At 42.5% G+C, this 25,512-nt stretch overlaps 2 protein-coding genes across 3 annotated transcripts in view; one reads left to right on the top strand and one right to left on the bottom strand.

The window, feature by feature from the left end:
- The window catches only part of LOC139070257 (uncharacterized), a 295,005-nt gene that overhangs the window by 164,787 nt on the left and 104,706 nt on the right, over positions 1–25,512 (top strand). The gene's annotated exons all lie outside the window — the stretch shown is intronic.
- Positions 1–25,512, bottom strand: part of fibcd1b (fibrinogen C domain containing 1b) — a 226,432-nt gene that overhangs the window by 109,295 nt on the left and 91,625 nt on the right. For both annotated transcript variants that reach the window (XM_015943224.3, XM_015943223.3), the window contains 2 exons: positions 24,116–24,275; positions 9,519–9,655 (listed from right to left, as the gene is read on the bottom strand). In XM_015943224.3, coding sequence (XP_015798710.1) covers positions 9,519–9,655; positions 24,116–24,275 — 297 coding nt within the window. The remainder of the gene's footprint in view (positions 1–9,518; positions 9,656–24,115; positions 24,276–25,512) is intronic.

Here is a 25,512-nt window from a genome sequence, read left to right as displayed (position 1 = left end):
TGCGATGGCAGCTTAAAGGGGGTGTGGGGGTGGTCTCTGCACTGCTGCGGACATCCGTTTATCATGGACATAACTTGCTTTTATTGCGCTCATTAGGCATTTTAACAAGCCGCTCCTAAAGGTGTCTGTCCTCCACAGTCGCTGTGCAGTCGCTGGTGATCTGACCTCCACCACTAATAGAGAAAAGCTGTAGGAGCTCAGCATTGCTCCAAACTATCATCTCAGCTCATTCTGCTCACAAAAGCAAAACTTCCAACCTGTTTTTACTTACATTTTCAAAATAGTTGCTGGCCGGAGCTTGGCAGCAACTCCCCACGTGACAACGACACCCCCCTCTGTTACACCAATTGCCGTTTCTATGACCAGAAATTACTCCAATATTACTGCCAAGTGAAGCAAAATGAATGACGCTGCATTTGCACATTGCCATGTCAGCGTGGCACGTTTATAAGACACACTGAGTACGTTTACATGCAGCCAATATCCGGGTTATGATCGGGTTAAGGTCGGTATCCGGGTTTCTGAGTTGATCAGAATAACCCGTTTACAAGCATAAATAGAAAGAGTTACCTCTAACTTGCATAACCCGATGTAAATGCGGACATTGGGGTAGCGTCAGGACGTATGGACTACGTCCAGACGCAATATGCATCATGTTCAGTTCTTCTTGTTCCGGTATCCGTCAAAACAACAACATGTTTCCCAGTTCGGAAGAGATAGCGACCGCGTTTGTTTGTGCTTTAGTTTCCTCGTCACTCAAAGTGTGGTGCTGTGCCGCGACTCGCCATGTTGCTCCCAACTTGTTGTTTACTTCCAGTGTTCTGGCGCATACAAGACGTCTCGCTACTCAAAAGACCAAGATTCCTTGCGAACAGAGCATGCGCAGAACACACGCTTTGATGGGGATATCCCGGTATGCGTTTACACGACCAAACATTCGGGTTAGAAAAGGGTTACCCCAGGTGTAGTAACCGGGTTTTTAAAAACCCGGTTATGAGCATATCCGGGTTTCTGGCGGTGTTTACAAGGACCTGCGGAACCGGGTTATTGTGAATATTCGGGTTTTAAAAGGGTTACTGGCTGCATGTAAACGCACTCACTATTGTGGTAATGTTACGCTAATTTGCTGGCACGGTGTGTTTTGTAAAAAGGGGCTTTACAAAGACAAATGTTCTCCACGGCACGATCACATAACGAGGAGTGGAGAAAACTATGTCAGTGACAGGTCGGAGTTGAGAGCGCTCACTCTGTCACGTTTCTCACAGCCAATATAACAAAGAGTATTTGTGACAGCACTGTCTGACTTTGAACAGTTTTAAAAACCTAAACCTTTAGAACCGTTTTATTATTAATTCACTTGTACTATATATCGACTTATCAATCAAACCTTTTCCCACCATGAACTTAATAATTATCTGTGGCCTAAAGGCGTCACTGCGCGTTTGTGGGGGTTATTTCAAGGAGAATGTCATTCAGCTGCTGTTGGAGACACATTAAACTTGACGGGATCCCACATATATCTGTACTGGTTTATATCGGTATCAGAAATGAACAATTAGACAATACTGGATATCATTTAAAAAAACAATTTTGAGCATCTCTAATTTTTAGGTAATTTTCTATCTTTATTTCTACAATCAAACATTTATATTCCTTTTGTGTACACCATTCATTTCCCGCTAAATCAGCTCAACCGTTCAGTTTAAAACACGTTCCTTAGACCTTGAAGCTACTTCAACCATAAAATCCTGGTTTGGGAATTCACCAGATAAGTGTTGTGAACTGCTATCTCCCCCTTTCCTTATCACTGTGGGAAGCAGTTCTTTTACAAATTCAACTATTCATTACAAACTAATGATGAGGCACGACTGTGAAGGAATCTGGTAATGAGTAATTTATTGCATGAATGGGGTGACAAAGATACCCCTGGGAGGGTTATTGTTCAGTGTATAGATTTATTCCGAGCTTACATGAGTTTTGGAAGCTAATCCCTGTCTTGTGAAGTTTAAAAATGGTGGCATCTGTGGGTGGCTGCTCTAAGTTTGTTAAAATCTGCTGGATTTGGACTCAAGCGAGGCATTATTATAGAAAAGCGCCTTTGATCGTATTGCTTTTTTAAAGATCACTTAAGGTCCCGGAGTTTTTGTGACATTTCTGAAGAAACCCGAGCAGAATTAGCGAGCGTCTTCCTAATGAAGGATACATCTTTCATGTGGAAAGTGTGCTGCATCTGACGGCTGATCTTCGATGACGTTGGATGCTGTTTTAGACGTGCACAAGCTGGCACATCACAAAAGCCACTCCTAAAGGCCATGATTGACTGATGCTATAATTGTGCTGATTGGTATCTAAATCTAGAGCCACTTGAGATCGCTCCATTATCTTCAAGTCTCCCCAAGGGACACCTGCTTTTATTATTGCCAACACAACAGACGTAAAAGATTGTCTTATAGGCTATATTACATGTATGCCTCACAGAGAACTGGAAAGAAACACCCATGCTCCCAGGTTGTGTTTTTGAAATGCATTTATTCCCTTGTTCTGATTCATCAGACCTTTTTCTTTGTTTCCTGTAAGACCTGCTCTCTCGTTTCCCTCCTTCTTCTAAGTAACCTGCTCATCTCGCAGTCTGTCTGCAGCAGTAAGTCAAACGATGCTAATGAGGTGGCAGCATATGGCTCATTCCTTATTTAAGCTCAGCAGACAGTAAGCCACTGGAGTCTGTGAGAATCCTGCTACCTGCTCCTGCTGGACTACACAACGCTGATCTCTTAATGAGGCTCAAAGATTATCTCAAGCAGCTCAACACCAGCCAGGATCAGTAACCACTTGTTATCACCTCAAATCGGAGCCGGGGTGTTAATCCATTTTTAACGGATGCCACGCATGACCTGGTTTGCTTAAAGCTCCTAGAACTACAGGTGCTCACTCCTACGTGCTGTTTACACGTAGGAACACTCGCTTTCATCCAGTTGTTAATTCATGCATAGATGGACACACACACACACACACACACACACACACACACACACACACACACACACACACACACACACACACACACACACACACACACTCTGCTCCATCATGCAGTGCAGTACTCTGTCATTCTGATGGACTCACTTTATTTGATGATAGTAGGGTACGACCTTGCCTTCCTCTTACACTCAGCAACAGATTTACAAGTGAGACCATACACACACACAATCACACACACACACACACACACACACACACACACACACACACACACACACACACGCACGCACGCACGCACACACACAGACACACACACACGTGCATCTTGTTGTCACACTGAAAGCAACTTGAAATAAATTTTGATGTGTTTTTAAATGTGTTGGTTCAAAAAGCACTACAGGCAAATTACATTTAGCATTAATGTGTTAAATCAACAAACAGTTATTATTATTATTATTATTATTATAAGTAGTAGTGATGATAGTAATAATATTATTACTAAAATTATGTCATTATGTCACTTAAAGTGCCTCTTCCAGTGAAATGTTTGGTCCCCCCTGTGTTGCAGTCTGATTATGTGTAACGGTGCAGGGAGACACTATCTGCAAGATCAATTTTTTTTTCTGCCAACAGATGTTTTAACATCATTAGTTTAGTTTATAAATGTGGATAAAAGTCATGTTTTTATTGATCTTCATTTGTAAGCAATGCCGCAAACAGAAGTCAAAACAGGATCCATGAACATCAGCTGGTGATATTAAAAATTGCCAAATGTTATAATGTTATTGATCAAAGTTAAAAACAATGACTGTGAATACAGGCCTATGTCTTGTCTTTAATGGTGGAATCTGAAATGTTTACTTGTCATTGTGGACGTAATTTTGGGGGGGAACATGGGGGACATGCCCCTCCCCCCCCCCCTCCACTTTTTCCAAAGTCAAGTTTGGACCCCTGCACTTTTTACCATCCAAAAACAATATTACGCTACATTAAACTGACACTGGTTGAGCTCTAGGACCAAGCGGAAAACAACCGTTTGTGTTGAAGCCTGTCTCCCATTAGAACATACTGTACCCCCCCCCCCCCCCCCCCCCCCGTACACCCACATCTAAAGTGAAAATTACGTCCATGCGTCATTCAAACAAGTTATTTTTGACTACAGATAAGTCAAAGGTCTTACCCTGTGATGCTTGAACGCACAATGCTTGTTCCAGAGAGTAGTTTTACGTTTTTGACCCTTTGCAACATTTCTGCCATAGCACCTAACATCTTAGGATTACATGAAGACAGACGGTTTGCTGTGGCGACCCATGAAGGGAAAAGCCAAACCACAAAGAAGAACACATCTTTGTACTGTGTAACAATTTTTTCATGCTAGCTAACAAGGTGTGGCGTTTTTATGGTGAAAAGGGGGGCTGTTGGTTTATTCTTAACCTCAAAATCACAGAAGCTCAGCACCGCCGCTAACCTGGGAAAACCCCACGAACAAAAAGGTCAAAACTTCTACAACCTGACTCGTACATCCTCCCAATAACTTTCTCTTCTCCCTGTTGTGAACACAGGCTGCCGATGTGCAGACATATTGCAGAGGCAACTCTCTGACACCTCTACCAGCCGACAGAAGACAGGCTGCCTTCACAGACAACAGGTCCGTCACCCACGAGCATTTCCCAACAAGAACAGAACCAGATTCTAAACATAACACGTAAAACAACGCAGTTTTTAAACAGAACATTCCGTTCGTTACACTAGGCAGCCCAGCTTTGTCTTTGCTTCTTGTGCAGCTGCTCCAAGCTGAGAACATGTGATTCGTCCACTGAGAGGGATATGTTTAGAAGGGGGAGATATGGTCACAGCAGCATTTGGATGGATCAGGTTTAATAAAAGAGCTGACCTCATCCAATCAATAAGAATGGGTCAGTCACAGTGATTTGATGAGGTTTATTGGTTGCCAATGACAGACAAAGGCATTTAAGGCAATTTGGCAAAAAGACGTGCTCCAGAAAAACATCTCATACGGCCTCTTTTACTAAGAGAGTGGTGAACTGCATCAACTTGCAAAATAGTCAACTCTTGCTATTCTTTGCTAATTAGAATTGTAATTCACATTGAAGTGAAGTGTTGAAGTTGTCCTCAGTTAGGCAGAATAAAGTGAAATTAACATGCTTTTTTTTTTACATAGTGCTCATAACATTGCACCAGGTGTTGATCTCTTTGAAAACACCTTTAGATCCTTATTTCTGATAGCTCCTTTCCTTTGGTCCAGCAAAGAGTCTTTCAATTCTAGAACCAAATCATTTGACATTGGAGCTTCTGCTGAAAACGCGCTCTGATTTCAGTTGAATTAGTTTGGTGGGAAAACTTTTAAAGTGTCACGAGGCCTTCGTCCAGTTTCCAATAGCTGCTCTTTCTTCCCTGCTGATCAAGGGGAAATAAGTGGCTCCAACCGGTAAGATCGTGCGTGCGTGTGTGTGTGTGTGTGTGTGTGTGTGTGTGTGTGTGTGTGTGTGTGTGTGTACAGTAATCCATCAAAAGTCCATTTCCAAATATAACTTTAAACAGCTTTGCATCAATGTTTGTTCATCTCACTGGTTCCTGCTCCCAGAAGACACAGCACTTTTTCTGTTTAGTCAGATTTACACAAGGATGAAGCAAATCTGGACAACTGACAAAAATGCTTGAGCACATGAATAAAATCGCCTTGAAAAAACTCTAACTTAATGTTTTCTCTTCAAGGATATGTTCCTTTGTCTGAAATCATTTCACAAAGATGGGAACATAAAATGTACAAAACTGGATACACGAGAAGGTCAGAATTGTTATGAAGGAGATACTTTAATGCAAACTTTGAGCAGAATGATGAGTTGGGTTACATATAAGCTGGATGTGCAGAGTTGCTCTACTTCTATACTTCTATCTGAAGAGGCAGCTAAGCATCAGCAGACTTTTTGGATTACAGCCAGTTCTGAAACTCTACCTCCTCTACAATGGCACTTTTTCTTTCCCAACCAAACAACAAAAGAAGCACAATGACTCACTGCACGCGTCTTGTTGTGTCTATCAGCCCAGTTCCACTGGCTTTCTTTGTCTCGCGCTGCTTTGTTCGTTTTTCCTTCAGCACTCATTTGAAGTGAGACAAATTCCTCTCCCTATATGACAAAAAAAATCTCCTAAAAGTGATACTTTTATTTCAAACAGGTCCACTTGAAACTTGGGTGCAAGTTTTTCTTATTTTGCCAGAAGAAATATCTATGCATGAAAACCACTGTAACGTGAGGAAATATGGGTTTTCTGGCACAATGGTGGTGCTGGACTCAGCTGGGTCAAAGCTGGGTCATTGAGAACTTTCACCCACAGATTAAGACCTGAACGCCAGCGAGTCTGGGAGGAAACCATAACATCAGCCACCTGCAGTCTACCAGAAGATGTGTTTCCATGAGTTGTACCCAGACCAAGTCAAAACATAAAGTTTAAACTTCTTTTTCTTGATTTTAATGTTAAAGTAACCATTACCATTTTGCTCATTATAAATGTGTTTGATCAAATGAATGGTTCTTATGCTTTGGGTTAATCATAAGAGATTTAATGAATCCATTCTTAAATAGTGTTGAGAATGTTTGGTACTGACCTTCACACACACTCAAGCACACAAACATTCACACACACCCACACACATCTTCCCACAGTAAACTCCAGACACATTTGATGACGCACACGTTTGCTTTGAGAAGAGAAAGGTTTTTGGTAAGTTTCAGTCTTATGATTGCAGTTCGTGCTTGACAACGAAAGAGAGAGGATGTGTGAACAACCGCTAACGGGGAACGGAGCCCATGGGCTCAATCCCCCCCCTCTCACGCTGTTTCTGCCACGCCAGTTAGAATAGCTGAATCGCGACTTCTAACGCAGACTCATTACCGAGTCTTTTGATTTCTGAGTGAATTAACTTAAGAAAGCGCGTCGACAAAAAGCTTTACCATCAACGTGTACCGAGGGCAACTCTGGACCGGTTCCGTTCGACACCTACGTCTTCCCTGTCAGCCGTTGAGTGTCATCTGGATGAACCACAACATCCTCCATGGCCCGGATCCGAAAGAGGGTCCACAAGAGTTCGGTGAGACAGCACACGGTGTTTAGCATTTGGATGCATTTTTTCCAACTAAACCTAAGTTTATTCAAACCATCACTTTTCACTCAGACACCTGTTTCTTCCTGAAGCAAAATCAGATGCACACACGCATCCATCTCACCTCATCTCACCACACTTTGCACCCACACGCATTCATAATTACATCATATCACTCTCACAACTCACAACATTCTCAATCTTCATAAATTCATCAGAAGGTCTATTTGAGCAAGAACAGCATATCATCTGTTAAAGATTGTCCCACAAAGTTGCCAATGTTGATTGTTATTTCCTGTTTGTCAATTTTCAAAATCATTAGTTTAATTTGAAGAATTAAAACTTTTAATCGTCAAACTGGTTTCCTCATTGAACTGAAACACAGACACTCAGATATTATCGGCAGTTTATCGATGAAAACAACCTTTGAGTCTTCTGAACAATATAAAACTTGGTTATTGATTTATTAAAAATTAATATTCCGAATTAATACGTAGCATGGTTCCTCTTTCATAAAAGAGCATAAAACCACAACGCTACACCACAATGAGGTAGAAAAAAATGCATAAGCTGATAAATAGCACACAGTCAAATGCTACCTATGACCTCTGCTTATCCAGGGTTCACATCGCGGGTCAGCAGTCTAAGCAGAGACGCCCAGACTTCCCTCTCCGCAGCCACCTGGGCCAGCTCCTATGGGGATTCTGAAGGTGTTCCCTGGCAAGCCAAGACACAGTCCCAGCCTCCAGCGTGTCCTGGATCTCCCTTTAGGTCTCCTCCCTGTATACCTGAGAACCCAGACACAAGTGAAGAAATATAGTTTTGGCCGCTTGTTTCAGCGATCTCATTCTTTCGGTCACCACCCAAAGCTCGTGACCATGAAGGTAGGAAAGTATATCAACATTCGCCTTCTGGCTCAGCTCTTGATTTACCGGTTCACCACGACAGAACGGTACAATGCCCACATCGCTGCAGACGAATCACCAATCCACTTATAGATCTCACGCTCCATCTTTCCCTCACTCGTGAACAACTCCCCGACAGATGGGGCAGGACTTCATCTCTGACCTGGAGAAGGTATTCCACACTTTTCAGACTCAATATGACTTATATTATGTTATGTTCTTGGAAAAGAGCTCAAATAGCTTTGACATAAATTAAATTTGGGTTTAAAGAGCAAGTCACCCCCTACCAGATTCTTACTCAACTCCCACTTCCTGTTTGAAAAATGCAACAAATGCTGTTGCCTAGCAGACCGAGAGGGCGGAGCCGCTAACAAATACACACACTCACAACATTGTGGCATCATAATGTACCATCTAACATCATAGTGTACCTCTTAGCCAATAGCAATGGCAGATTCAAATTTGAATGCAATGCAGAGTTTTTGCCTTACGACGGTGCAACACTGACCGTTTTAGGCAGAATACTTTAATTTTAACTAAGATGCACTAAAGTGCCGAATTATTGACGACACGTGTCTACAGCACGATCAGACACTCATTTATGTAGTTTATCAGCAAAAAAAATGTTAATTTGGAGTGACTTGCTCTTTAAGTGAATGATTTTTAGGTTTTTTTCCAGCAGACATGCTCTAAAAGCAGCTTCCAAAAACAAAAGGCCCTGCAGCTCTCTTCTGCGATTATAACCTTAGAACACAGCAAGAGGACTATGTTAGCTTAAATGAGTCGACTCCTTCAAATTATTTAAATCATCATATTGCTCGAAGTACAGGGCGAGGAGGAGGAGGAGTGGCAACTATTTTTCATTTGGACTTATTAATCAGTCCCTTACAGATTAATAGTTACAGTTCATTTCAAGAGTCAAGAGAGTCATTTATTGTCATATTCTCCACATGTGCAGGACATACAGAGAAATGAAATTCAGTTTCAGCACACACAATTCAAAGATCAGACATACGTGGGTAAGACACATAACAAGAATTGGTGACAGCGGTCATTCGCAACATGAGTCGCGCTACCTTAATAGTTAGATGAAAAGGGTGTTACATGAGGAAAGTTCAGGGAACATCTTATTCTTATTCTTAGTTTTCCTAATCCAGATTGCAAAACTGTAAAACCACTCTTGTTTGTAGTTTTATATCGTCCACCAGGCCCTTACTCTGAGTTTTTGGACCAGATCTCTGATTTTTTATGTGATTTGGTGCTAAATATTGATAAGGTCATTGTAGTGGTGGATTTTAATATTTATGTGGACATTGAAAATGATAGCCTCAATGTAGCCTTTAGTAATATCTTAGACTCAATTGGTTTTACTCAAAGAATACATAGCTCCACCCACTCCTGCCATCATACATTGGACACATCTATCGACTGAATGAACTTTACTTTAGGGAGATCCGCATAAAGCCTAAGAGCTTTGTGTTTGTGTGAGTGTGTGTCCAGCTCTGACTCACCGTCCAGCCTCCTCCATCGGTGGTCATGTCACAGTACACCTGGAAGCCTGTGGGGTGGTGAAGAGGAAACACGGAGTAGATGCCATCTTCCCTCTGACCGCTGGCATACAGATCGCTGCAGTCACGGGGGCGGGAGCCTTGGGAGAAGGGAAAAGAACGGACATGTTAAATAAATCAAGTTCCGTGTGGTCTTCAAAGGGGAAAGAGTGCAAATGTCTGACTCCGTCCTCAAGCTTAAAGGCAGATACGGGCGAGGCAGACTGAACACAAGAGTGAAAATTTAGTGTGATGAAGACCTTAAACTGAAAAAAATCTGGATTTAGAGATTCTACTCAAAAAGCAACCAGCTGCATAGAGAGAAAAGTCAGAAAAATAGATGATGAGATGCATCATGGTAACTGCAGCAAAGGAAAGAAAGTAACATGTACCTCAAAATGAAGACAGAAAGGCACAGAAAATGGAACAGAGATGCAGAAGCGCAGGGGAGGAGAAGGCATAACACTTTGAGTTGAGAAAAAGTTATAGAAACAAGAGCAAAAAAAAAGACATAAGGGAAGAAGAAAGAATGAAGTATGTGAGTGAGGGGATCCATACAGAACACGGAAGGATGGAACAGGTATACAACGGGTAGAATTCAATAAGAGATGGTGAGGAGAAGACGTGACAGCGGCAGACAGACCTAGCTTGTAGGCTGCAGACGAGTGGAACAGTGGCACCCTTGTCTGTGGCTGAGAAAGCCTTCGAACCCAGGGGATACCAAACCGATCCCCAAGGAAGCGAGAAAGGAACTCTGTGATGAGAGCTGTGCAATGGATTATGCATGCAGACTTCTCAGGGTCAAACCTCGGAATGTAAAACAGCTGGGAGAGTTCTTTAGCACGTACATGCTATAAAATGTTTGTCCCCCATGAAGACTTTCTGTCTCTCGGGCTAGCCCTCAGCTAATCATCACAGTCACGCTTAAATGGTAACATCATCTCCCAATTCTCCTTCTTCCATCACGGGAAGCTGAAGCGGTCCATGGTGCATTAAAAAGACACAGACATCATTATTTAAGAATTTTCTATTCTAACATGGACTTTTCAGTTTAATGACCCCCTACAGCAGAGAACCTGATCAGGATACCACTGAGGGTTTACTTTGACTGTGTCTGCTTCTCAGTGGAAGGCCCACAATGGCCTGTATTTGTACAGTGCCTTCTTAGGGTTCTACAACCCCCCAAGTCACTTCACAACACAATCAGTCATTCACCTATTCACACACACATCAACAGCTGCCTTGGGACACACTAACAGAGGTGAGGCCGGCCGAACGCTGGTGCTACCGGTCACTCAGACCGCTCAAGGACACAACAGCAGCATCCTCTTGTCAGAGCCGGGATCAAACCTGCAACCTTCCGCTTACTGGGTAACCCGCTGTACCTCCTGAGCTATTGCTGCCAGTACTGCTGTAAACCTGCCAATCACAGCGCGGCTACACTCTGGGCAGAGTGGGTGAAGCAAAACAGTCTTCATATTGTAGGGCTTTATTATGGGGTTGTATTTGTTCTTTTATCAGGGACCCTGATCCATTTTGAGCTCTAACAACATTTTGTAAACGATAAATGACCCACACGTGTATAGCGCCTCTCAGAGTAAGGACTCCAAAGCGCTTTACACTACAGTGCATCATTCATCCATTCACACACACATTCACACACTGATGGTGATGAGCTACGATGTAGCTGCAGCTGCCCTGGGGCACACTGACAGAGGCGAGGCTGCCGAGCACAGGCGCCACCGGTCCCTCCGACCACCACCAGCAGGCAAGGTGGGTTAAGTGTCTTGCCCAAGGACACAACAGCAGAATTCTCTGTCCGGAGCCGGGATCAAACCTGCAACCTTCCGATTACTGGACAACCCGCTCAACCTGTTGAGCTACTGCTGCCCAATATGCTAAATTGGGTCTCAAAGAAGAGTTTCCAATTGTAAAAAAAATGTTCTAAGACTCATTTAAGAAAATAAATGATCTTATAACTGTGTTTTGTATTTACACAGGTTGTTTTGTCAGATGTTGAAATGTGTTCACCATGCTAGCATGGTGCTCATAACACAAGGGAGTGTAGCCTTAACCTGGCCAGCATCCACTCTCATGTCCACTGAGCCTGTGACAAACCCATTCTCCAACCAGGTAACCGGCACGTTACCATTATACTAATGAACCACTAAAGATGTGATGTAAATGATCTGTGCATGCTCCAATGAAACGTTGAGCAGTTTAACCCATTTTAAAGTGCATGTTTTTTTTCTCCCTTCTCTTAATAAAAGTATTAATCAGACACCACTTTAAAGATGTGAGCAGCTTCCTGCATTTCACTTTTTACAGTTTGAGACTCTCCAATAAAGAAAAAATGCCCTAATGGCCCCGATGTTCGTTTCTAAATGAATGAAAACAAAAAACACAGAGTGCCTCTCAGACATTTTGAAATCTGTTTTCTGAAATCTATTTTGCAGAAAGGCTGGAAAGCCTCTTAGGACAGCTAAGCCTCATTGCTTTTAATGTGAATAACAAACCTTTTGTATTTAGTGACTATTCTCAGCCACAGAGCTGGAGCATTTCTGTCCATCTGTCTGAAAAGATAACTTATCTTCATTATGTTTTTTCTAACCATAAAATAGGTCATGCATGCATTTTTCTTTTTTATTTGCTGCACCACTCTCTCCATCATTTGACTTATAAACAACTGCAAAATAACTTGTTGGACCAATCTTTCCCCTTCTGCAATTGTTGACAAAAACATTTACTTTGGTTTGTAATTTGGTAGAGCCATTCTGCAACAGTAAAGCCAAGTCAAGCCCGTCCACAATGCAAAGAATCTGACTCCTGCTGTGGTTTTATTCGACTCAGAAAACCCGCTGCACTCGCAGCAGCGACGAGCTCCACTGCTGTCAGGTTTGAATTCAGACAACTTTGAAAATCTATGTGTTTTTTGGGAATCAAAAGCAAACAGTGGAGAGATGAAATATTCAAATAGCAAGCGTAGCGGAAGATATATATATATATATATATATATATATATATATATATATATATATATTAGGGGTGCAACAATACATGTACCCGTATCGAACCGTTCAATACGGAGCTTTCGGTTCAATACGCATATGTACCGAACAATACAGGATTTTTTTTTTTTAATCAATTTTTCTTCTGACTATGAGATCAGTGGATCTGGGTGATCTGCGTTCAACTACTCCGCCTGAGGTCGCATTGTCGAGCGCAGATCCACTTAGCACTGCCCACAGCTTGTGCCCTCACCTTTCCAAGTTGGCACTGTGTTACTTGGTTGTACCAGGGACCTCTGTCCCAAGAGAGAGGGTGTTTTCCACTGCAGGTGACATTGTCACAGCAAGCAGATCTGTACTGTCAGCAGAACATGTTGACATCCTCATTTTTCTGAAGAAAAACATGGAAGTTGAGTAAATGGTATTTGGTTTGTATTTAAGTGAAACTTTTATTTAAGTTATTTTTGTTGTATATGCAGCTAAGTGCCAGCACTCCAGAAGATGAGTGTGAGGGGGAGTTCCATAAAAGATTGGTTCATTATATAGGGACCTTATTTGTTTAATTGCTGCTGAGAATATAGCCCAGAGGATGGCTATAGTATAGCTATTATTTAGAAAAAAAGCTACTTTGGTTTTCCACAGATTATTTTCTTAGTTACATAAGTTTGCTATTGTAGCATCATTTAATTTACAAAATTGTACTTTTGAGTTAAAACAAATATATGTAATACATTTCAATGAATGACAAATTAAAAAAGGCATGAATACAATTTTTTTTGTATCGAAAAAATATCGAACCGTGACACCAATGTATCGAATCGAACCGAACCGTCCATTTTGTGTATCGTTGCACATATATATATATATATATATATATATATATATATTAGGGCTGGGTGATATATCAATATTTTTAAAATATCTGTATAATTTTGAAACAAGATATAAGATGACTTTATATCTTTATACTGATATAACTGGTCAAACTGCTATGCTTGCGATTAGCCGCTATGCTAGCGACATGTTGCGTCGTCTCTAAGCGGTTATTACATGTATTCTCACAAGTTTGCTCAATCTGAGAGCCTCTGGGTAAATGTGCTGCTCTAAACTTTGCTTCCTGGTTTTTAATTATTTGGGGACATTTAATGCCATCGGAGTTCTTTTTTCCATCCTGCTTGAGACACGAGTCAGACCCCTCCCTCCCCTGTGTAGTGAGGAGACATCTACGGACTGCCGGAGTGGCCAAATTACATCAAACATATTGTTAGGGGTTGAATAGTAAACTATAAGGTTACCGTTTTATTTTGAAGGTGAGCTCAATGGGTGAGAAATGTTTTTCCGTTTTTTTCCACATTTAATCAACTGATTTATGTTTATAATTTCTCAAGACAGCTTGAAGTGACTTAGCTTGTAAATATTTTACAGGAGGAAAAATAGTGAGATATACCGTACATCCTCTAATACAGGCCCGGGCCTGTATTTGACGCAAGCTCGTCAAGCTCCAGGCCTTTATTGGAAGGAGGGCCAGAATTAGAGGCAGGCCTCTATTTCTATTTGAGCAAAATGAACTAATGGTTCGCTGGAGTTTTTGACAATTAAAATTGCGCCCACATTTTCCAAGTTAAACATTTCTTTTAACAACGGTAGTTTCCGCTTCAGCCCTCTCCCCCCTCCTCCTGCGCAGCGGCCGCAAACTCACTGATGCGCCTGCAGCCTCTCAGAGTTCCTGCTGCTCTAAACATTAAAATAATTATTTCATTTTCTGTTCCTCACTTCTGATGACCTTCAATGGTGTCTGTTTGTTGCAACCACCAGGTACAAAAACTAACTTGTTTTTATTTGACTATTTTTCTGTCCTGCCTGTTATTATCTTCCTGCATCTCCTCTCAATCCTAAAGAGAAACTGCTACCTGGGTTCCTATATATTCACCTTATGAGTTACCTTTGAGCTGCAGTTCTAAAAGATCTACCGACCGCAAAAACAGCGGAGTGCTCGCCGGCCACATCTGTGATCGGTGCGTCACCGGATGACAAGGTGATGTGCCCCGCTCCACAGTGAAACGCATCAGGCGCAAATAAAAGACAGAAAACATTAAAGGAAATGAACCGTCATGAACGATCGCGTGTCAGTACCGACGCTCTGGCACAGCGCGCTGCCCCCCCGAGCGCAGGAGCTTGTCACCTGCTGACAGCAGACTGCTGTCTTTTCCGAGGGCTGCATCTTGCCAGTCATTATCACGTGACAGCGACTAGTCGATGACAGGCATAAAAAGTCACTATAGTGAAGTCGACTAGTTCATACAACCCCTACTGCTCCCCACTGTTCTGCAGCATAATCAGCACGTTCTCTTTGAAATTGATATCAAATTTTCGCCTCCTCTTCGTCTCCGCACGGTTAAAGTTACCCTCGCGGTCTATCACTGGCAAATCAAAAGTGAGACGATGACACAACCGCCCCCCGTACTTGCTTGTTACCAAATTCCACCCGGCCACAATAAGAGACCGGCCATTATTCACCTCCGCTGACTCCGACACCGGCAAAAATATGACACCCGGCCGTTAACTGAATACAGGCCTGTATTCAGGTGGTAGAGCGGGTTGCCTCATGATCGGAGGGTCATGGGTTCGATTCCAGCTCCCGCCAGGGGTATCCTGCTGTTGTGTCCCTGGGCAAGACACTTCACCCAACTTGCCTGTGTTAGTGGTGATCAGAGGGGCCGACGGCGCCAAATGTCAGCCTCGCCTCTGTCAGACCTCCCCAGGGCGGCTGTGGCTACAAGTAGCTTACCATCACTAGCAGTGTGTGAATGTGAGTGTGTGTGAAAGAGTCTTTGGTGGTCTAGAAAAGCGCTATATAAGTTCAATGCATTATATATATATATATATATATATATATATATATATATATATATATATATATATATATATATATATATGAAATAGGAAAATATTTCTTCTTGACGACAATACTCTCTCTCTTTTTAAAAGAAATGCAGTTGTGCCATCTAAAAAAAGTCAATGAAATTACTGAGTTGCTGATGGCTGCCTGGTTCTAACCTGAGTAGCTCTGAGAAGCAAAAAGACAAAAAAAACTTGCTCAATCTTGCATCTCAGCAAATTAAAATGCATCTAAATACATATACACTTAATTAAATCTAAACACACTTGTTAACTGTTGTGCTCTAGGTTTGCGACCACATGTGGGAGCATGTGAGGTTGAATACATTATTAGTAAGAGGATCACAGAATAAGCAGATGAAATCAGCATGAGCATCAGAATTACACGCGCGCCCCCTATTTTTCTTTTTGAAAGCACCAAAAGACCCAATGACGTTATGAGGCTGGGATTTACAATAAACATCTGCAAAATATCGCTCATAATTTATCCAATAAAGGAAGGAACAAAACTGGAACAGTGGAGGCTGCCTTCTGCACGGACCTGAGCTCCACAGCTTTCCCTTCACTTCAATGTTAGCTGCTCAGACTAATTCAGGATCTAATTGGGCAAGTTGGGTAAAGAATCAATTCAGAGGCTGTTGAAATTTGTATAGAATGGCTGCTTTTGCATGCTACGGTTAGGGGTTTTATACATCTATTATCTGAGGCGACCTTTAATGAAAACAAAATCACTGCAGATTGTGTTTTAGGGCTTTGCAAGAATTCAAAAGCATTCTTTAATTTATTTTTCAGCTAAAAATGCAAAGGATTTTAAAGAACAAACACCTATTTTAACATTATTTTACTTTATTCCAGTTTGTGTGCATGCTGTCATTTTTCCTACCTCAACGCTGCACACTTTCACATCTTCTGAAGGCTGCAGAATCCCAACTAAATGCAGTGCTAGCTTACAATGCAATTTTAAAAAAAAATTATCTTCTTCATTCTCAATTTTTTACTTCACACTCTGCTGTGATGCTCATAACAATGTATTTCTTTAAAGCACACTCACTCTGTACATCCAGGCACCCAGCTCTTGAGCTCTTCTCTACTTTTATAGCAGCAATGCCCATATATGTTTTCTTAATGTTACTGGTCAATCAAATAATATATTCAAGTTTGATTATATGGTGTGCAATCAGCAGGAAGCTGTTCATAAACACAGATGCTGGAGATGAAGAGGAAGATTGAAAGAACAGGAGAAAAACCTGACGGCTCTGACAGCTAATAAAAAGTTGAACCTGCAAACTGTGTGATCTGAGTGGTGTGGGTGAGCCTGTTGTAGTTGGTGTAGTGCTACAGTGGTGCCTAAAGTGGGTCTACCACACCACCTACACAGCAGATGGCATACCTTCAGATGGAGGTGGAAAGACCCATGGAGTAGCCGTTCTTCAAAGCAGTGACCCTGGACCTGGTTGCAATCCTGGGATCAAAGCTGATTGACATGGCCAGACAGATCTGCAAGGTCAAGGTCCTCCACAGTCTGCAGCAGGAGAAACTGCAAAGGCAGGGGGAGTTGCTGACAGTAGTTCTGGGGCAGCCCAGGTTGTCGAAATGGAGCCAGCCGCCGCACCATGGAACCCTGTCCCCTTTCTGATGTACGGCTATGGAAAAGGACCAGGAGGAGTGCACTGAAGTGGCTGCTGCTACCCACCAGGACAACCGGATGGCCATTTCCTGCTCCGTGCCGGCTCCAAACCCCTAGCAAAGTGGATGGGCCCAAAGGGGCGGCGGCGGCGCTGGCCAATCTCCAGGGACCGGCGACCCTGAGGCAGCGTTGATGCTGGTGGGACTTGCTGAGGCAACACAGAAATGGCCTATTCCTGCTCTGTTGTGTCTTGGCAAGCAGAGCAGATAAAAAAACTATGTATATAAATGCCATAGAGACCAGAGGAAGCCACTAAGATCCAGTCGGAGTGCATCACCAGACCAGCAGCTCCAGACGTGGCCCCACCACTGGTTTGAGGAGAGGGTGATGATCCAGGACACGGGTGCTGGGACTGCCTCGGGATGGAGACGGACGAGGGGACCAAGCCTGCAAGACGCTGGCCGGGGAACAACAGACATGCTGGACGGTGGAGAAAAGAGTGGCCGATCGTGCATGTCCTCTTCCCCCGCTCCAGTGGAGGGGGTTGGTCCGACCACTACTGGCCCCGGCCTGAGACGGGTGATGGAGGAGTGTGGCGGAGCACACCTGAGGCCGATCACCAATCAGCGGAGGCTGATTGCCAATTAACAGGAGGTGCTTCATAAGCACAGATGCTGAGAGGAAAACTGACAGGAGAGGAGTCAAATGGCTCTAAGAGCTGGGACGAGCACCGGGAATGTGTTGGTCAGACCAGAGGAGCCTAATAAAGAGTTGAACCTGAAAACTCTTCAGGTCTTCTACTTATTTATAAACATTGGTGACAATAAAATTGTGCTTGTGACCAAACTGGAAAAAATCTGTATTCAAGCTGCATTGAATTTAGAATAAATTCTATATAATTTATTTTAAAGAACTAAGCCAGGGAAATACAACTGGGTCACAGGTGCACAAGAAAAAAAATGCTCATGGGAAGTCACATAGCATTTATCATCACCGGATTAGAAAAGCAGCACTGTTGCCTTATTGCAAGATGTTTGCAGGTTTGAATCCTGGCTGTGGCCTTTCTGTGCAAAGTGTGCATGTTCTCTATACAGGCATGTGTTTTCTTCAGTAGTCGATGGTCCTCCTACATTCCATATGCATGCATGTTAGGTGAACTGGCAACCTTCGATTTACCCTAGATGTTAGTGTGTTACTGGGCTTTTGCTTCTTTGTGTCTCTGTGATAGACCGGCACCCTTTCCAGAGTGACCGTCGACTCTTATCTGATGATTTAGAGTTAGACATTAGCTCCTTGCAACCATAATCAGGAATAAGTGATCTGGATGGATGGGTTGTGACCTTCTCAGTGGCCTAGTGGTAGAGTGTACACCTCATGATCACACAACACTATATTGGAGCAGGCGGAGGGAGACTAGGGGTCTTAGCCACCTCTGTTGTCACTTGGCTTCCTGGGGCTGGAGGCTAGGAGGGAGATCTGGTCGTCTGGTTGGGGTCTGGGGTGGTGGGTTGCTGTGCTCAGCGTTGGGCGGGGGAGCCTGCTCATCAGCACCCCAGCAGAAAGGGTCAAACTCTGATTACCGGTGATGGTTGTACCCAGTGTGCAGCAGTACCGGGACCAGAGTGAATAGGGTGTGTATGGGGAGCATGAGTAGGTGTCCGGCATGCATTTTTGTAAGTCTTGGGTTGTATGTGCATGTGTAAGCATGAGGGAGGGAGTGTGTGACTGTGTTTGTGTATGATTGTATATGTCAGGTGGGGCCTTTGACTCCTCCCCTGTCCTGGAGCCTCTCTTGACCATATAGATCTTTGTCCCCCCTCCCCCTGCCACACTGTGAGGGGTTGTGCCATGGTCTGCCTGAGTGTTCGTGGCAACCGGGTCTGGGGGTTTATGTTTCAGGCATCTGCCTGATAGATCCCGGTGGCTGCCTGGTGGGGTCTGGGTCCCTGGGCTCTGCTGGGTCCCCGGCAGGAGTGGTCGCCCCTGGGTCCCGGGTCGCTAGGTCCCGGGCTCGGCCGGCTAGGGGGTGGGAGGCTGCGGGCGGGCCTGTGGGCTTGCCGCTGATGTCTCCCGGGACTCTGCCGGCTGCTGGTTGTGCCCCCCCGGGGCAATCCTCTGTGCCTCTTCGGGGGGGGGGGGGGGGGGGGGGGGGGTGTCCTTCCTGGTTGCAGTCTCCTTGGGGTTGCTGTGTTCTGGGGCAGCACCTGGATCTCTGGGACTTGGAGCTCCCCCCGTCTCCTGCGCATCTTTGGGGGGCGGATCTGTGGTCCCTCACACTCTCTGTTGGACGCTCCTATAGAGAAACCTTACATAGACAAGCGCATGTACACACACAGGTGCTCACATGGTGCTCTCAAAAGTATGGGCTTGGGAACGTTAAACACAGGTCTTAAGACTATGGTGGGCACTTAATGCACTGTGATTTATTATCGTGATTCTTCAGTTAAACAATGTTGATTATATATTTTCTTCATCAAGTTGACACAGTGATAGCTAGATCTTGTTGCATTGTTGTTGTGTCCCTTTTTTTTTGTGTCTTTTTCTGCAGGTCTAGAAGCAGACTCTTGTTCATTTATTTTTGTGGAACCCCCCCCCCCCCCCCCTCCCTCTCCCCACCTTTTCTTTCCCTTTCTCTTTCACCTCTGTCTCCGTGTCTGGTCGGAATTACAATGCATTCAACAACAATAACAATAAAGTTTTAAGTATCAGGCGTGACATTAAAAGCAAACGCTTTGATGCTCCACCTGAGAGTAAATCTGTAAGGCTTGTCACCAGCATTCAGACATCAATTCTGCTTGCTTCACAGCCAGACAGGACACGGTAAAAAAAATAAAAATAAAAAAATAAAAAATAAAAAAAAGTGTCCACCCTGGAACTGGGAGATCGGGGTTCAAGTCCCAGTAGGACCCAATTCCCCTCTGCTTGACACTCAGCTTTAAGTGGTTTGATTGGGGGATTTAACCACCAAACAGATCCTGAGCGCAGTCACTGCTGCAACTCACCCCACCCCACAGGGATGAGTCAAATGTGGAGATAAACTTCACCAGTGATGACAAATGGGACTTTAACTTTAAAATATGAGCCACAAGAATCTGACATAAAGGTGGGGATCTGTCCATGGTGCTGAAATCACAAACATAAATAGATAAATTCTATGGGTCTTTGTGATATTTTAACAACTGAAGGGTTAATTTATCTGACTTTTTTTTCCAATTTTACTAAACTTCGTTCACATCCCTGTAAATAAATCAAAGTCTAAATAATTTATTTGAACCACCCCTAAAGTAACAAGTCGTTTTGTTTTTACATTTGAGTCTGCAGTGTTCACTCTCTTTCACATATGTGGCCATCATGATGACACCTAAGAGATATTATTACAGCTGCAGAGGGACAGGAAGTAAACAGGTTGCATTTAAACATTTTTTACACAAAAACAATAACATTTTGTCGTAATACTACCACAGAAAATGTGAAAATAACTCAGTCTACGGTGCATTTTTTGTTCAATGAAAAACCATCAGTAATTCAAACTGCTTTTTCTTCTGCAGGGCCATGAAGAGCTGGTGCCTATCTCTGCATATAATCAAACACACACCTAGGGACAATTGAGAGTCACTAAGTATCCTGACATGCATGCATTCGGTCTGTGCAAGGAATCCAGAGCATTTAGAGAAAATCTAAATATGCATGGGGAGAACATGTTAACTCCATGCAGAGAGGCTGGGGTTCAAACCTTCAAACTTCTTTCTGCAAGGCAACAGTGCTGCCAATTGCAAGGCCATTCTGCACTCTCAAAACACATTTATTGAAAATTATTTTGTTGTCAAACTATCACCACAATGCTTAAAACACCTGATTTTGTTTTTTATTAGATCTGAGGGAAATTAATAACAATATGCCTGCCGGTCATCTGACTGAACTCTTTGAGGCTCTGTGAGAAATAATTAGAGGGAAAGCAGCCAGATAAGTTCTTCTCCAGCAGCTACAGCAGGTCTGACGTACCCATTACACAATCTTACACTGCAGTTAGGCTTCACCATTTTACATAATGATCTGTTATTGTGGTCACAGTCACACAAAGTCAACAGAAACACATGTGTGATTTAACACTATGTCAAAGTTTGTTAGAACTTTTCAAATCAGTTTTGTCACTAATGGGAACGCCATGCATCTCATAATTGACTAACGATATGCATAGACATGCAGACCTATATTTCTGTTCAGCCTCTCTTATCATTAACAAAGAGCCAGAAGACAATATGTTAAAATCGAGCTTGAATAAATCCTTCCATTATAGAAACTAATTTGCTAGGATCTAACTTGAGGATTTCTTTGTCAACTGGTATAAAAAATGATGGCCAAATTCAGCCCATGCTTTGTTTCACATACATGTGTACTGATTGCTTCAGAAAAAAAAATAATAAAAAAAAAACTTTAAGGGATCACAAGGCAAGAACTGTGAAACTAATGAGGGTACACTGTTTTCAGCACCATGGACAGAGTTTCAAAACAGAATGCTTGGCTTTCTGAAAAAGTCTTACTTTTATTTAAAGTATTCTGTTCTATGTGGCTTATGAGTAGAAAGTGTGCACTGTGTTACACATAATGATGGTAATGGTTTCAAACTTAGAAACATTTATGCAAACTTGTTTGAATCAGCTGAGAAGCAAGAGAGGTCCTCTAGATCGGAAGTTTTCAATGGAAAAAAGCAGTTTGATTCTTCCAGGTTGGTACTGAGTCTTTGGCTTAAGTCAGAAATGTCACACACACACACACACACACACACACACACACACACACACACACACACACACACGTATATGTGTGTGTGTGTGTGTGTACACATACCTGCATACATACAAACATACATACACATATATATATATATATATATATATATATATATGTGTGTGTGTGTGTGTGTGTGTGTGTGCGTGCGTGCGTGCTTGTGTGTGTTTGTGTGTATGTATGTGTGTATATATGTGTGTGTATATCCATCCATCCATTTTCTGAAGCCCGCTTGTCCATGTAGGGGGGGAGGGGGGGCTGGCAAAACAATCATGCACACACACACTCACACCTAAGGAGAATTTAGACAGACCAGTCAACCTAACAGTCATGTTTTTGGACTGTGGGAGGAAGCCGGAGCACCCAAAGAGAACCCACACTTGCACAGGGAGAATATGCGAATTCCATGCAGAAAGACCCCAGGCCGGAAGCGAACCCAGGACTTTCTTGCTGCAAGGCAACAGCTCTGCCCCACTGTGTACACCCATACACAAATTGGATACCATTTCTTAGCTTAAATTAATCAATAACTAGGACCAGAAAAAACTGTGAGAATTTTCCAGACTGAACGAAGGTGCATCAATGAGACTTCCTGAATCAGTTGAAGAAAATGTTATTTGAGAAGCCTGTTTTTGGAAGAAGAGCTGGAGCACGTGGACATATTTTACAGGTCCTTCCACGTCTTCCTGGTAAGAGTCCAAGTAAGCATCAAGAATCTTGCAGGGCAGATTTAAATTGTTACAAGGGTCACAATTGGCCCACACAAGCCTTGAGTTTCAAAAATGTACTTCAAGCCAAAGAGATCAAGTGTTTTAGTGTCTTGTTCACTAGATATGGTAGGATAATGTGAGAGGTGGGCTGATGGATTGGAACCGTTAGCCTCTGTGGAACTGTGATTTCTGTAACATACAAGCAAAACTACACACCAAAGCTTTTAAGATCTATTGAGAAATAGGTGAGCCACACATTGCAAATCTCATCACAATGATGTTACATTCATCTCAAGTGTGTTATTTCTGTTCTTGTCCATGCAACATCTCGAACACTCCACTTTGTGTTTGCAGATTTAAAAAAATATATCCCCCACATTCTCAGGCCTTCAAAAAGAAAAAGAAAAAAAAACCTGTTGATAGAATATGCAGCATTCAGTGCACGAGCACACTTCAGCAGTGCTACTTACCTACCTGCACAAGGCAAATCCAACAGGGGAATGCCACCGGGTATACTGTGCCTGCTTAAAAACCTTGCAATGGGATGATGCCTAAGGCCCTTCTCTTCCTCTCAGCAACACAGTCCAGTGGACATGCAAGGAGTCATCTCTTGTGTACAGCAATAAAAAAAAAAAAAGAAGAACAGGAATGCACATTCCTACCGAGGCTGCTGGATAAGGTGAATGAGCCATAGCCAAGAGTAACACACTGATATCGCCTGGAGAGGCTTCTTTGAATAAGTACTCTTGTGTGGGTAACAGGCAGATCACACAGGAATATAATTTTACTGAATAGTAGGGTTGGGATAAGAGTGGCAAAATCATCAAATGGAGTAAAATAGACAGGCCTACAGGCTACTTATGGGTTGTATGTGTTGCATGAATTACATGTCACATACACATGATCAAGAGAAAATTTCTCCAGTTTTTCCCCAGCAAATTTGTCATATTTTAAAATCATTTTCCTGAGCCAGTATGTGCTAAAATGACACTTTACTGAAATGTCACTCAAACCCAACCGACCTCTGTGGCCACAATACCACATTTGCAACTTCAGAGTGCAGGTCTGGTCTGTCGGGCTTAGAAACAAATGGAGCTTACATACCTGGTGCTGCAGTCTGCTTCCAGCACGTTTCCTGCATGTCTTAGATCATGAACATAGCTACTCAGTGATGAATCACTACTGTTGACACTGTGGCATACCCCAAAGCTCTGGTGAGCTAAACCAGGGTATTCAATTCCGGTCCTGGAGGTCCGGTATCTAACACGTTTTAGTGTTTTTTAATGATTCAGCACACTTGATTCACCTGTTCAGCAGCTCATTAGGCTCTGCAGAACCCTATTAATCACCTGCTGATTTAAATCTGGTGTGTTGAAGCAGGGTTAAAACTGAAACATGTGTGATACCGGATTCCTGACCATCACACTGCCACCACCATGTTTTCCTTTCTTTCTTTTGTTATTTTGAGTCTACAGTTTAATCCAGCCGTGTTGGACACATACAGAAAGTCAAACAGCTCGTTTTTCTTACCATTGGAGCAGCCCTTGAAGCGAGCCCCTCGGGCTGGAGCTCGTTGCAGATCTGCCTTGACTCGAGCCTTCAGACCTACATTCTCCTTCTGCATGGCATTAAGGGCGTCGCTAACGGAGTTCACCACCTTCACCATGTTAATCTGGCTGTCTGACAGCAGCTGTGAGACAAAACAATAAGCAAGACAAGAATACACATTCATAGTTAATACTCATAATGAAATAAACCGAAATTATGAACATTCCTAAGCAGTGCTTTAGAAATCTTTCAAAGCAAGTCAGCAATTGTTATTATTTTTTTTCACTTTGTACAGCCTGGTTTTTTTTCTTATTTCACTACAGTTAACACATTAAGTGTCAGACATACAGAATAAATCAGAGTCGTGACTCCGGATAGATTAAGTTGTTAAATAATTTGTTGCTGAAACTATTTTTGACTCATTTAATGTCTGAAATTTATTCAGCAGCTAAAGAAAAGTCTCCATAAAATCAAACGTGGCATTTAACTGTTGGGATCTGAGACGTAATAAGATGCACTTTTTATCACCCACACAGAGCATCTGTCCCAACAGTAAAAAACAAAGCAAAAAAACTGCTTTTTCTAAGTATTCCTCAGGCTATTTTCAGTTTCTAATTTCCTGAGAACAGAAATATTCATGACTCAGATTGTACTTGGAGGTTTATGAGTATATTATATATATATATATATATATATATATATAAACATGTTTTTTCTTGAATGTTGAGTGAATTGCCTGCTTCAGCCAGTAATGTTGGACGACCAAATGATCGTTTTTTTTTCACACGGGACCAGTTTGTGTTTTACTGGAAACACAAAAGAAGGCGTCTGCTGGCGCTTCTCCTTTTAAACACATTTACAATTTTTTTGTGAATTATACATAATTTCCTTAGCAGTTTCTTAGATGTTTTCTGGGATCAATGTATTTTTCAAAAGGAAAAAAAAACTAATAATTTGGAAGACGGGAGACAATACAAGGCAGCATAGCATCTACTCTAAATTATCAATCTATTCCCAAATTGAACCGCATTATTCAAAACAGTAGTTTTCTTTGCAAAAATAATATTATTACTAGTACAGAAATTTGAGAGAAATCATTTCTAAAGGTTGGGTTGAAATACAAAATCAACATTTCCTCTGATGCAACACCAACAACCACACACATAGATGTTATTATTTTTTTTTCATGATAACATTTTTCATAATCTCACATTTTGAAGATAAAATTTCCAAATTGTATGACTCGTCTTGTCTGATCAATGCTCTGTTATGAGAAATGACCAACACTTGAAGTGCTTTTCAGAGTCAGAGGACTCCAAAGCTCTTTACACTACAGTGTATCATTCATCCATTCACACACACATTCACACACTGGTGTT

The sequence above is a fragment of the Nothobranchius furzeri genome, chromosome 6, assembly GCF_043380555.1.
Source record: "Nothobranchius furzeri strain GRZ-AD chromosome 6, NfurGRZ-RIMD1, whole genome shotgun sequence".
NCBI lineage: Eukaryota > Metazoa > Chordata > Actinopteri > Cyprinodontiformes > Nothobranchiidae > Nothobranchius > Nothobranchius furzeri.
Note: the sequence above shows the minus strand (reverse complement) of the source record. Positions and strands in the feature narration are given on the sequence as shown.